At 33.3% G+C, this 13,922-nt stretch overlaps 1 protein-coding gene across 8 annotated transcripts in view; it reads left to right on the plus strand.

Moving 5' to 3' along the window:
* ARAP2 (ArfGAP with RhoGAP domain, ankyrin repeat and PH domain 2) overlaps nt 1-13,922 on the plus strand; it is a 179,812-nt gene that overhangs the window by 119,525 nt on the left and 46,365 nt on the right. For 7 of the 8 annotated variants that reach the window (XM_050791884.1, XM_050791885.1, XM_050791888.1 and 4 more), the window contains 5 exons: nt 2,866-2,971; nt 5,696-5,843; nt 7,311-7,379; nt 9,895-9,969; nt 12,734-12,851. In XM_050791884.1, coding sequence (XP_050647841.1) covers nt 2,866-2,971; nt 5,696-5,843; nt 7,311-7,379; nt 9,895-9,969; nt 12,734-12,851 — 516 coding nt within the window. The remainder of the gene's footprint in view (nt 1-2,865; nt 2,972-5,695; nt 5,844-7,310; nt 7,380-9,894; nt 9,970-12,733; nt 12,852-13,922) is intronic. The other variant, XM_050791890.1, reaches the window with a different exon arrangement.

Here is a 13,922-nt window from a genome sequence, read left to right on the forward strand (position 1 = left end):
TTTGTAATTTATGTATATAACATTTTTATTTTTATTAATACGCCATAACCATTTCTCATATATCTATAATATTTTCCAAATGATAATTTTCAGTCCTCCATTGTTCTAGGTTTTAAAACTTACTTTTGAATTAGTCTATAATTATAATATGTTTGTCTCGTATATATTTAATCTGTTTCAAGATTTGGAAAATGGCTTTTGAATCTGGTCACATGGCATTCCTCTAATGAGAAGTAATTTTCCTCATTGAAAGTATTTGTTTGATCTAAAACAATTGATATATTTAAAGATATTTTTGAAATGATGTCACAAAACACGCACAGTTTGAAAATTATCCCAAGAATGACCCTAGTTAGTGTCAGGAAGAGTAGCATTATAACGAAAATAAAGTTTCTCATGATACAACTACCTGTCAGAAGTATTTCATTTGCCTTCTGTTTCTCAAATCAGTAGGGTTCACTGTAATACCAAGAATACTTGATTATATAATTTTCTAAGATATAAAATGCAGAGATAAATACATTGCTTTAATCTCAGTTACCCTGCAACCCTCATTTTTGTTTTAAGAAAGTTTTATTGAAATGTGTGAAGCTGTTTAGAGTATCTCTACTTCATAAAGACTTATAATTTGTCTTTATTATAAAATTGGTTATCAGTAGTACATGGCAAGGCTGGGCATGGTGGCTCACGACTATAATCCCAGCATTTGGGGAGGCCAAGGCAGGAGAATAGCTTGAGGCCAGGAGTTCGAGACCAGCCTGGACGACATAGTGAGACCTTGTGTCTGCAAAAAAAAAAAAAAAAAAAAAGCGTTAACTCAGGCATGGTGATGTGCTCCTGTAGTCTCAGCTATTCTGAGGACTGAGGTGGGAGGATCACAGGAGCCCAGGAATTCCAGGCTTCAGTGAGTTGTGGTGGTGCCACTGTATTCCAGCCTGGGTGACAGAGCTGAGACGCTGCCTCTTTAAAAACAACAACAACAGGTGACAAATACACATTTGCTAAAGTTGTCAAACTGAGTGACAAACAAGTCTTCACTGTTGTCAGTCTACCAGAACGAGGCAGTCAGCAGGGGTCAGAGTGTGTACGAAAAGAATGTGTTCACCTTTGCCTTGCCTGTGAATTCTTTGAGAATTTATTTGGAGAAGGCTTTGAATACTGGGTCAAGTAACCTTTAACTCCTTTGCTTTTGCAAACAATATAGTTTGGCTAGACCCTTCAATAGTGGCCATGTTGGACCTGAAAAGAATAAACCAGTACCCTCTGAGTGAATTCATAAAACTCTTTTGACGCACTGTGTACTTGAGGTAGAGAATGCCTTATAGCCATGTACCACCTATATTTATACAACATATGATCTGTTCTAGGAACACTGTTAAATTCTGTGTCTAGTTGAATTGCTCATTGTATTTTCTATATGGCCTGAAATCTTTCCTGAGTTTTACTTTCAATTTATTTAGCTTTATTTTGAAAATATATATTTTATAAGATGTGTGAAAATATGTGTACTAGCATGACTTTTTGTTTTAAGCATAGTAGTGTTAAATTTTAAGGAATAAATGCAATTTATCCTACAGTTAGAAACTAGATAACATGAGGATAAATGTTTAGATTATACTGAGAATTATACATAATTAATTTCCAGTAATGTCTTTGAATGTAATTTGGGTGTTTCCTCCTCTTTCTTATAGAGAGTCATCTACTAGTGCACTTAATTCAGTATACTCATGTGTATGGTTATTGATCTCATGTACAGTCTAAATCAGGACAAAAGAGATATCACTTGCAATTTTGAATAGGAGTGCACTTGAAAATTGTGTCATACAGAGTTTCTTACCTAGCCAGGGATCCTAATGTCCTTTACAAGTGACTTTGTACTTTTAAGACAACATTAGTGTGCTGCTGATTTTCTGTGAACAGAAGAGGTAAGGCTAAGCAAGAAATAAAATAATCTTGTATCCAAAGATAGTTGCGAATTGAGAGGAAATAATAAGTGTGGTCTCCTTGAGTTATCAAGTCAGCACAAGTGATTTATTTGAAGAATGATCTATTTCCACTGTCAGGTGGTATAGGCTAAACTGTCAGTGCATGTCCTCTACAGAGAGTCTAGATTTTGGGGGGGTTCCTGTCTCTAGATTCTCCAGATATTTGCCTTCTTGGAGTTAGGTGAGTGGAGGGTAATTCCTTTTCATCCTCCTCTCCATGAACCAACAAATTTCTGTTCATGACAAAAGCAGGAGGTCTGTCATCCTCTAAATCCAGATTGTAGTTATTAAGGACTGGGCTTGACTTCTTCCATTGTAGTCTCACCTTTTCAAAAGATTTGAAAGTACACTTTACCTGGATCGAAGGGGTGCTGTATAGTTCATAGTTCCAGGATGGTTCATAGCTTTGGAAATATTTTTATAATTTCGTGAGAAACAAAAATCAGAAATGTCATTTTCAAATACAATTGATAAAACATTTCCTTAGCCAGAGTTAAAATACTTTTGGCTTAATTCTTCAGTTTGTACTCCAGTTTGAATAGTTAATTGAATGTATTCCCATTAAGTTAAAGTTCAGTATTCCATAAAGTAGAAGATAAAAAAATACAATCCCTCCTAATCTTGTATTTTAAAAGTTATTTGTTTTCAATTATAAATTATAAGAACTGGAGCACATAGTGCTGGAATGTTATGTAAATAAATACTTTTCCAGATTGATAGAAAATTACTTTAGAACTTCGAACAATTGTCTACTGAAACTTGATTGTATCACTTATTAAAATGCGTTTGTTTGTGACTATTTTACAGTACTGCTGATAGACGAATTCATAACATTGATAATTAGTTTAGGCCTCAAAATTGTTTTTTTTTCCCCCTCCAGATGCACAAGATGACAAGGAAAGAATTAAAAAATATGGAGCATTTATACGTTCTCTTCCAGGGGTCAACCGAGCAACACTAGCAGCTATCATTGAACACCTGTATAGGTGGGTAGATGAATGAACTTTTCTAGACATTTCAAACACAGCACTCAATAAGTCACTATTTCTTATGTGATTGTGAATCTTTCTATAGATCATAAGAGCTCATGTTAGTCTGTCTTTCTGTAATTAAGTCACATTTACAGATAAATAGTGCTAGTAATTTCTTAATCAGAACTGATCATATACAGTATCCTCAAAGGCATCTGATGCATAAGCAAGAATTTTAAAACTCAATTGGTTTGGAAGCTGGAGAATGAACGATGTGCAAGGACCAGAATTTTGTAACAAGGATCTGTCTGTGAGGACAGTATTTTCTCATGGCGGACATTTCTTTATTTTCAGTTTATATCTTAACTGACCTTTATATTTTGGTATCAGGCTATTGATACAATGAGGAAATTTTAAAAATCAAAAACAATTTTCTATGTCAAGGCATGAAAGTCTCCTTGCATTTGGAAAGCTATAAGGAATATAATGGTGCCTTTACAAATGAGGTCTGAAGGATGAGGACATTTGAAAATAACCTTTTAAGTTAAAACTGTTTTTTTTTTAATCTTAGCAAGAATTATTACAAAAACTTAAATAAATGTAAATTTTGATTAAAGAATATATTGTCGCTCGCTGAATGGATGAAATACTCCCTTGAATAAATTTCTGTAAAGCTGGATTTTGCTAAAAGTACCTTATTTGCAGTGTCCATTTAGAAATCTTTCACAATTTGTGTTCTTTCCTCTTGTTCTTTTCTTTCCCAACCACTACTTCTCATTTATATCAGCTCCATTATTGTAAAACTGATTTTCTTACTGCTTCATACAAATATAGTCTACATTATATAGTCCTATCTCTATGCCTATGAGACGTTGAGACAAACTTTAATATAGAGAATGTTAGCATGCAGCATGGAATTATAGAGGATAAATTGAACGATTCATTGAGCGTTGTGGTCCGGGGGATGCATCTGTGCTTCAGATTTAAAGAGACATATGAACTGGGCGTGAAAGAAGAGTATGAGAAATGAGTGAAGGATAATGTCTGGGACATAGGAGTACTAGGAGATGAGAGGGTTATAGTTGGCTGGCAGGAAGTTGTGGAAGACTTTGTAGGTCATGCAAAAACATTTGAATTTTATCCTTTAAGTGATAAAAGTAACTGATCAAATGTTTTAGGATAATAATCCCTATGATGGGATTGGTAGGGAAGATGTAGCATAGAGGCAGATAAGCTAACTAGGAAACAGTTTTGTTGAGTTTCTGATGAGAAGACCCGGAGGAGAAGGGACTGGTCAAGCTGAATATGGAACATTGGAAATGTTAACACCTCGGAGCAGAGAAGTAAAGGAAGAAAAGGAAACACTGTATTATACCTATTTTGTCCCAGAAACTAAGGCAGCCGCTTAAACTAAAGACAAGAGAAGTGAAAAGTGCCAAAGGGGATGATATTACAGAAGGAAGTCTCAAGAAATACAGGAATGTCCTTAAAGATAATGTCCTTAAAAGATTGAGAGGAAAATTTGGATGAGGACAAGTTGATTTAGCATTTAATTCAATCCCTACCCTAGCTAAAAGACCATTTCTGCCATCAGTAATATCCACTAAATTCCATTCACAATGGGATTAAAGAGTTTCTGACTGTGAGATACTTAGATTCTAGTAACAGAGACAGACATGCAGATGAATTTTCCAGATGTTTACAATTAAGTGTAGTGTGAAAGCGTAGACATTGTTTTGAGAGGGATGTTCACAATTATTACATCCTCTTCTATTAAATTCCAGCCCCTTTTGCACCTTATAAATCACATGTGATGATTGCCCTTGCACCATCTCTGCTATGCAGTTTGGTATTTTATTGTGAATTCCCTACATTATCATGTATATTGCTATCATGTTTATTCACCTTTTCTTGTAGCCACCTGAATCTGTGTTCTTCATAGATGGGAATGTCCAGCTTAGTCTTAACTACATTCATTTGATGGAGTTACTGTGTTCATTTGAGGGAGTGTGCCACTTACAGTTCTCATCTGTTACATTTTTAGCAATGTTACTTTCCCTTTCTTGGGGATGATGCTTCAGGGAGTTGTTTTGGGTTTTTTTGTAAACTTTTAAATTCATGGGTACAGAGTGTAGGTTTGTTACATAGTTAAACTTGTGTCATGGGGAAAAAATGTAATTGCATTTTAAAATAGTCTACTTTGTGATCATTTATTTTGAATAACTGTATGGACACATGTGCCCAAATATTCTTTCTCATTTGATTTGCACTAACGGGAACATTTAGCCCAGCTTTGCAACTGGAATTTGGAACTGTCAATTATATGCCTAATAACCTACCTTTTTGCCTGTTTTCTGCATACCTCCTACCCCATTTCCTCCTCCTATGCTGCAGCCCCACAAACCATTTTACACCATTCAGCAAGCATATTTCTATGCTTTGGCCACAGGTTGTTTTATAGTTTGCAATTGTTTGGATATGGTCAGCCCTTTCTCTAAATCAACAATTAAGTATGACTTTGTAACTTTTACTAATCCATTTAATAGTACTTTTTCTCATGTTCTTAACTAGATTATAAGCTACTTGGAAGAAAGAACCATGTGTTTTTAAGTCACTACTGTATCTTTTATATCAGAGAATTTCAATATTGATGTGCTTAAAAATTGATAAACTGGCTTCCTGTTCTATGAAATTTCCAAATAGAAGTGTATCATAATGAACTATGCTTTTCTCTAACAGGGTTCAGAAATGCTCAGAAATCAATCACATGAATGCCCATAATTTGGCCTTGGTCTTTTCATCCTGTTTGTTTCAAACGAAAGGACAAACTAGTGAAGAAGTGAATGTAATTGAGGACCTAATTAATAATTATGTAGAAATATTTGAGGTAAATATTTTGTATCCTGCCCTTGTTAAAATGGTTATAATGTCACTGTTTGCCAACATATATATATATATGTTTTAGGGTGTTATTACTCAGATCTTTATTCATATTTAGAAATATGTAAAATAAGGAATAGTCATTTTAAAAAAATATAGGCATAAGTAGCTTTTAAGCTATAGTCATTATTTAAATTTGGTTGCATTTAAAACTTTTTACCATCTGATGTCTGTTGGACAGAATATTTCTATCTACAGGATTTTTTGCTTGTGTTTTCTTTTTCTTCATGTGTATGAGTTATATCTACTTAGAGGTATAAAGTTATACATTGAACAATTCATTAATAAATACCAGACTCTTAAATTCTGCAGTTGAAAGCACTTTGGTTTTTTCTTTTACTTGTGTCACCAATTGGGGAAAAAAAGCACATTCTAAAATATTATTGTTCTATGCATTTTACTAAGTAATCTGGTTTAATTGACTTTTTAATTTTCCATTTTATAAAGTTAATATTTTCATGTTTCATCAGAAAGCTGTTGGAATAGGAATGATGTCTTGGTTCAAAGAAGTAAAATTAGAGGAAATAAAGCCCAGGATTCAAATTGGTGGATTTGGGTGGAAGGTCCAGTTCTATTATATAACTAGTTCTAGCATCTCCATTTTGTCATTTAACCTTTAGAACATTCCCTTAAATGGTGTTTATGAGTCCACTTCTTTTCTGGAAGTATGGCTATACCACATGACGTCAAGAGGGTTAGTGTAATCAGTTACCATTGTAGAGTTCTTACATTCTTATTATAATCACTTATCATAAGACAAGAAAAAGCAGCTATTTTAATAAAACAAAATATCACAGTCTGTATCTTAATTCACATAGGAATAGACACCAGATTGTGGGATTGTCTTTGCTCTTTGATCTCCTCTTTACTTCTTTCTATATGTGTCCACTGTTTTTTGATCAATAGCAACTTCTTCGCAATAATCTGATGCTGAGAAAATAAAGATTTAGAAAAATATGATGTATGGCTTTACATGCTGTCTCTATTTTCTGTATTTGTAGTTTTCCATTAATAAAATGGTTATCTTCATAGTTATGTTAAACTTTACCTAAATGATGGAAATTTAATAAGCACTTAATGAACATTTCAGTTTGATAAATGAGCTTTGTTTCTCAACCTGCATAAACTTAAACCAGTCATCAGAGCCTTTGCTTAAGTTTCCTAAGAAATAGAACTTCCATCAATGCAATTGCAGCCTGAAGTAGTGTCATCATAAAATATTTTGAACTTTAGGATACTCTATCTTGTTTATTTTATTTCCGACCTAGCTATGTGGGCTCATACTGATTCCGATGGCCATTCTCATTTATTTTTAAGTTGTTGGTATTTAAATTCCTGAAGATTACATGAGGATGAGTGTCATCACTCTTCGTATTCTACATTATTAGAATGTCCCGAATTATATTTTAAACAGGTTAAAGAAGATCAAGTCAAACAAATGGACATAGAAAATAGCTTTATTACCAAGTGGAAAGACACCCAAGTGAGTAGTAATAGTTAGCTCTCTAAAGAATTAAACAAAACAGAAACTTCCATTGTAAGTAAAGATATTTGCTGTGTGTATTTTCAAGTTCCTAATTTAAGCAAAGTAAAAGTAATGGGTGAAAAAATCAACAATTAAGTAAATTGGTTGTGTTATTCTGCAACCTGATACATACATGCAAAATATGCTAATGTAAAATTTTAAAAGTAGAGGGAAAGTCAGTTTTAATTTACCTCTCAAGGTTTTCTTTGTAAGATCAACTTTTATGTATAAAAACCATGACTGAAAATGCTAATGGATTTCAAAGGAAGCATTTAAAGCCAAAGAAATACTTAGAGTAAATTGAAAATTCAGACAGCCTAGTGATTCTTTTTTGTTATTATGAAATTATAAATTATTTCTTATATGCTTTTGCTTTGCATGCTTTCAGATGATTGTATTAATGGAATGCGTCTAATGTGATCTTTGTAACACATTCTAATTTTTGTCCTAAGTTGACTTTTCTACATCCTGTCCTGTTTTCCTCAATCACATTGTACTGGATTTTTGTGTTCCGGTTGCACTATGCTTGTTTGTTGAATATTCACTGGAATTTCTTAAGGCTGATCATTAGTCATCTTCTAGTAACTAGGAGTTAAGAGTGGATTCAGGGTACCAATATAAATGATAGAAATGGATCAAATGAGCTCTGTTTACAGATAGATAATGAGGCAAATGCTTTTTTGCTAGAAACTAATGTCTCCTCAGTCCTGAAATATCCACAGCTAACTAGAGGAGTCATTGAAGCTGTCATTCCATACAAAAAAAAAAAAAAAAAAAAAAAAAAAATAGAGGAAGGCTTAGATCAGTACTAATACTATGATATTAATGAATTATTTTCTCCATTTTGACCCAGAGTAATTATGCAGGTTCCAAAGGAGTTAGCTTTAACCTTAAAAAATCTAGCTCATTATCAATTATCTTAAATTCTCACTTTTTTGGGAAGCAGAGAGGAAGACTTTAGTCATGAAATAAAGGATTGTGTGAGGCTGAGAGGTAACCCCTGACCATACTATCTACATTGTTATTTAAAAGGTTTGAGTATCTTTTTGCGTTTTTTATCTTTTATATTTACAGTATAATAAAGAAATAAGTTTTGAATGCTTTCAATTCAGTCTGTATAAGTAAATAAAAACAAGAAATACAGTATTTGGAAATGATAAGTAAAAGAGTCTGGGAAAATCTGGGTTTTTTTTTTACTTAAAATTTTCCTCTAATTCATTTAAAACTGTCTTCTGGAGTATTTTTTTCTGACATTCAGTCTCTTTGTCTTACCCCTGTTTGAATTTCTTACCTATTCTTCTTTTTTATTTCACTCTATAAGTTCTTTGTATTTGCTTTTTAAGTTTTAAAATGTGTCCTTCCTGGAGAGCTGTTTATGCAAACATAGTGAAAAGCAAAAGTGTCAACTGTATGTTTTCCTTACTGGAATGTATCTGTAGCATTGTAAGTCAGGAGGAAAAACTGGAAATAAGCTTTTCTAAGCCTGTAATGCCAGAAAAATTAAGGAACTTTTTCAAAGTTCACCTTTAATGTTTTTCTCAAAGTTTACTCATTAGATTTTATGCTGAGGCAAATTTAATTTGAGAATTATTTCTTGATTATGATCTTTTTTATTTAAATCAGGTGATATTGTTTCTAATTGGTTACATAACTTAAGGGAACTTCTGAAAAAAGTTACTCAAAATATTTTTCATAGATTAATTTGGTTCTTTGTTAACCTCCTATATGGTTAATCTATATAGTTATGATATGATATCCTAAGGCCTTTTATTTTCAGGCTTGCATCTTCTTCACTTAGTCTGTCTTTTGGGATATAATGATGACCTAAATTAGTACTTAATTCTTGGCCAAAGATAATTAAAAACTTCTTTTTATTGTCTACCATATTCCATGAATGACCTCACTTTTATTTTCATTTCTAAATTTATGTTATTTGTAGTTTTAATATAGCTCTGACATAGTTTATTCTCAAAGTTCAATTTTCAGGCATATCTTCTCTTTAAAAATGTAGCAAGCCATATTTTGCCTTTTAAATATTGGTATCATGCACACATTACAGCTTGAAGCAAAATTACATGTGGTTTGTTTTCACCCCTCATTTTGTTTATCTTGTTAACGTACATGCTGATGGCTCGTACGACTTCTGTTGTCGTAGCCAGTATATTTCCATTGTAGCTGGATTCATTATTTTAGGAAGAATGTAAGGGTGTTTGAGAGCACTAAGCTCTTGAGTAAGAGATGAAAAAGAAAATCATTGTGATTGTTGTTACTGATTATAACATTTGTGTAAATGCCTTGTCCTTAACCATGTCTGGAAAGGGGCACATCATGCTTGCGAACGGCGGAATTGAGCTTGTTTCATTGTTATAAAATATTCAAAAATATGCCTGGGGCTTTATAACTGTCTTCAGTTTCAAATGTGTGTTTTTACAACATATTTACCTGTGTTGTTTCTACCTCTGCCCTTTTCTAGGTTTCCCAGGCTGGAGATTTGTTAATTGAAGTATATGTAGAAAGGAAGGAACCTGACTGTAGTATTATAATTCGGGTAAGTTCTAAAGGCGGCTGTAAAGAGGACTGTTGGAAGTCACAAATGTTAGCATTATTTTACATATTTTGAATTTTCCATTATTATATTTTATGTTACTTCTCCAGTTCAAACGACTGCCAACATAGACTTTTTATACTGATATCCCCCAGGAATTCTGTATTTTAATCATTTGGAAAGAGAACATCTTATGTGCTTTGGATTACGTGTTAAGATTTTCTTCAGGTTCTGGAAAATACCCCGAGCTTAAATACTTGCTCTTCCCCTTCCTAGCTTCCTGACATTACACAAATTATTTGCTCTAGGCCTCAGTGTTCTCACCTGTAGAATGAGAAAAAATCACAGTATTACATCATAGCATTGATGTGAGGACTCTGTAAGATAATGCATGTAAAACCCTTAGCACATTGCTGAGCATGTGTTTAATAAATAACTATTACTACTAGAGCTGTTACTATTAATAATAATCCCTCACCCTTGTTTTCTATACTTTAGCATCCAGTCTTCCAATTTATTTGAATATAACTCTGGGACATTTATTTGGATAACTCTTTTATTCCTTGAGAGTACTAATCATTTGTGATGAATTTAAAATAGATCTTTCTCATGCCACTATATTTAGTAATTTGTCTGCCTTACAGATAGTAACTGATATTTCAGGTTGCTATTTGGTAAGACTGATTTATTTGTATGAACAATAGACATTCTGCCATGTAACAGAAATTTAGCTTTAGCTACTTATCATTTTTAAAGTCCAGGATTAAACAGAGTCACAACATTAGATATATTTGGACTTAAGTTAAATATATTTTGATTTTAAGTTTTGTGTTTCTAATGATTATGAATTGTGACTATATACCAATTAAGTACATTACTTGGTACATGAAGCTGAAATATTAACACTGTAATTATAGGCTTTGTCTTTACGAAGCATTTGCCTTGCCACTCCTTGGCCATGTCATATTTCTTATGCTGAATGCATAATGCTGATCATAAGAGATGTGAGGAGCTAGTAAAGATCAATTAGCACAAGTTAATCACTAATGCTAGAGGAGGTATTCAAAACACATGGCTTAAATCTATACACAGGCTCTTTAGTAGTACATTTTAATTTTATTTTCTAAAGTCACAACAGAAGTTATAATTGAGCCAAGTTCTTATGTTATCTGGTGTGTTTAGATAAAAGACTTGCCAGTTTCACCTATAGTAACCCCAAATACTTTTTAGAAAATAACAGAAACTATTTAAAACCAATTATATAGGTTTTAATGCTTACGATTCTGCAAAACCCTTTAGTTACATTTATCTCTGCTAATTATTACCTAAATGCATGGAGGTAGATGAAGCAGGTGATGTTCCAAGTTTATAAGAATGGAAACTGGGAAGTAAGAATACTAAGGCCAGAATACAAACCTGGGTCGCCATAATCCCGACTGGATGTTCAGTATACTGATCTGTATATTCTGTAGAGTAATAATTTCCCAAGTGTGGAGTTTTAGGTGTTACTAAAGAGGAGCTTTTGGTCTCTCTTGATGCAAGGAATAGAGTTCTGGTCTTCCTGTTTCAGACCAAGGTGCTTCCTGCTTCCTGTTTCACAAGTGGATTTCTCAATAATTTATTATTTTTTTAAGAAAGGGCTAGCCTTAAAAATATTGTACATTCATGCAGATTAACAGCATCACTGAAATGATTCATCTCTTCCATACTGCTTGATGTTCTCTATTATTCCTAGATGCTACAATAAATTTTTTTTTCTTTTAAGTTTCTATTTCTTTGGGCTTTTCTAAATAGAAAATAGTGAACTTCATTGTATAATTATATTCCAAAAAAGCACTAAATTTCATAAAATACAAAAGGTAGACTTTGCGAGTTACCTGCAGTGAAATAGGTTTTTTGTTATTTATGTATGTGCAGTATGCTTATGAGCAATTATGGGCAGGAGAAATGGAAACAAATACATTTCTAAGGAACTTTTAGTAGGGACGTCCTTTTACTGAAAATGGGCAAACCAAGTTGCAACTGCAGTATTATCATGCTTAAAACATCATTATAACTAAATTCGAATTGAAGAAAGCCATTTTGCTTTTGGCCAGCATGGACTTAAGATTGGCATAAGCAAAAACAAGAAGCAGCAAATAAAAAATTCCAAAAGTCCCCGAAGAGGTGATGTGCTTGTACAGTGGACTCAGGCTTTGGGACTTCGGTAGAGCCAACCCCCAGGCTGGCACTGCAGACTCTGGTATCCATCCTGGAATCCTGGTTCCAGCATACTTTGGTATCCCACCATCTGTCACTTGGCATGGCAGGGCACACCACGGACCTCCAAGACCCTGGAGCTTTTTGGCATGACTGATAACCACCGACTGTGTATAATTTAGAATCTAGGCTGAATAAACCAAGTTACTCTACACTCTTAATTATAGAACTGACGAGTAAAAAGTTTTACATTTAGACCACTGTTGGATTCATTGTCTGGTGAAGATCATTCCTCATGTCATTGGGTACATTCTTTCCTTCTGAGTGGTCTAATTGCTCAGTAAGTGATTAAAAATATATCATGTCTATATTGTATTTTCTTTTCGTACTTAGGTACATTTTATGGAAAAGATCTAAACATGCTGTTTTCTCTATGGGATTTTGGAAGCTGGTTTTAACCAATAAATTCAGGATATCACTAAACGGTGGATGGGGAATATTATTGGCCTAGCATAAGGCTACTTCTGTGTCTAACACATTTTTAGAAGAAATATTACTTCTCTTACAGATATCTCCTGTGATGGAAGCAGAAGAATTAACTAATGATATATTAGCAATAAAAAATATTATTCCTACAAAAGGTGATATTTGGGCCACATTTGAAGTCATTGAAAATGAAGAGCTAGGTAAGTGATTTTTATGCGAGGGATTCTTAAATTATTTATACTATAAAAAACCACTGTTTAGGTCAAGACTTTATAAACATTTTATGTCTTAACATCTTGTTACGATTTTTTTTACCTTAGTGCATGTGTTAATATATGTTTGAGGTAGACTTTTTATGATTTTACTTATCAAAATAATTATATTACCTTATTGACTGTAAAAATACAGTGCAAGACTTTAGGTATCTCTTTTAGTGCCTCAGGAAAGAAGACCTTTGTTTATAAGGACAAGCGATTTGATTTGGTACAATATTCTGAGTAGTGTGAGTTACTATTATTTAACAAGAACACTATTAACAGAAACAAAGAATGTTGATTTAAAATATGTTTATTATTCTATAAAGTAATTTTAAGAGCAGCAGAAGCTTCATTTTTGTCTTTTTCCTTTTTCTGTCTTTAGTGGGTCAAATATTTTGTTCTTTCATCTCCAAGATGCCTAGGGATAAAGGGAGCATTTAAAGCACCTTGACTACCCCAACAGTCAAGTGCTGAATAAGCTTAACATTTTAATAATACCCTGTGGTTTCAAAGACCTCCAGAAAAAAACATAAGACACAGAATGTCTTTGTACCTTCACCATCTGTCTAGCTGCTACCTACTAAGGTCTTGGGACACTTTGGAGGACAGCTGCCAAACTGCCAAAAGAAAAATCTTGCCACCCTCAAGCTCAGCATAAAAATTAAAATACAATATTTAAAATACCCCATAGTGTGTTATTAGGAGTATTCCAATCAGTGTTAAAATGAAATGGGATTGTCAGTACTTGGTCTTTATGTTTTTATTCCTGTATTATGATTGTGCACAATTCTTTAAAATTTAAAATATTTCAATGTTATTTTAAAATATACATTTCCAAGATCTGATGACTGTGGTACTTTGATGTCACTTCACAGTGTCTCCCTCAATTGGTCTCAATCCTCCTTGTGCACAGAAATACTCTGGCAGATGACTCCTATGACCCCCAACTGTCAAGTCCCCAGATTCACATCTGGGTTCGCTTTACCTAACCTTCTATGGCATTTATTGTTAATG

The sequence above is a fragment of the Macaca thibetana genome, chromosome 5 (assembly GCF_024542745.1).
Source record: "Macaca thibetana thibetana isolate TM-01 chromosome 5, ASM2454274v1, whole genome shotgun sequence".
In the NCBI taxonomy this organism is placed as follows: domain Eukaryota; kingdom Metazoa; phylum Chordata; class Mammalia; order Primates; family Cercopithecidae; genus Macaca; species Macaca thibetana.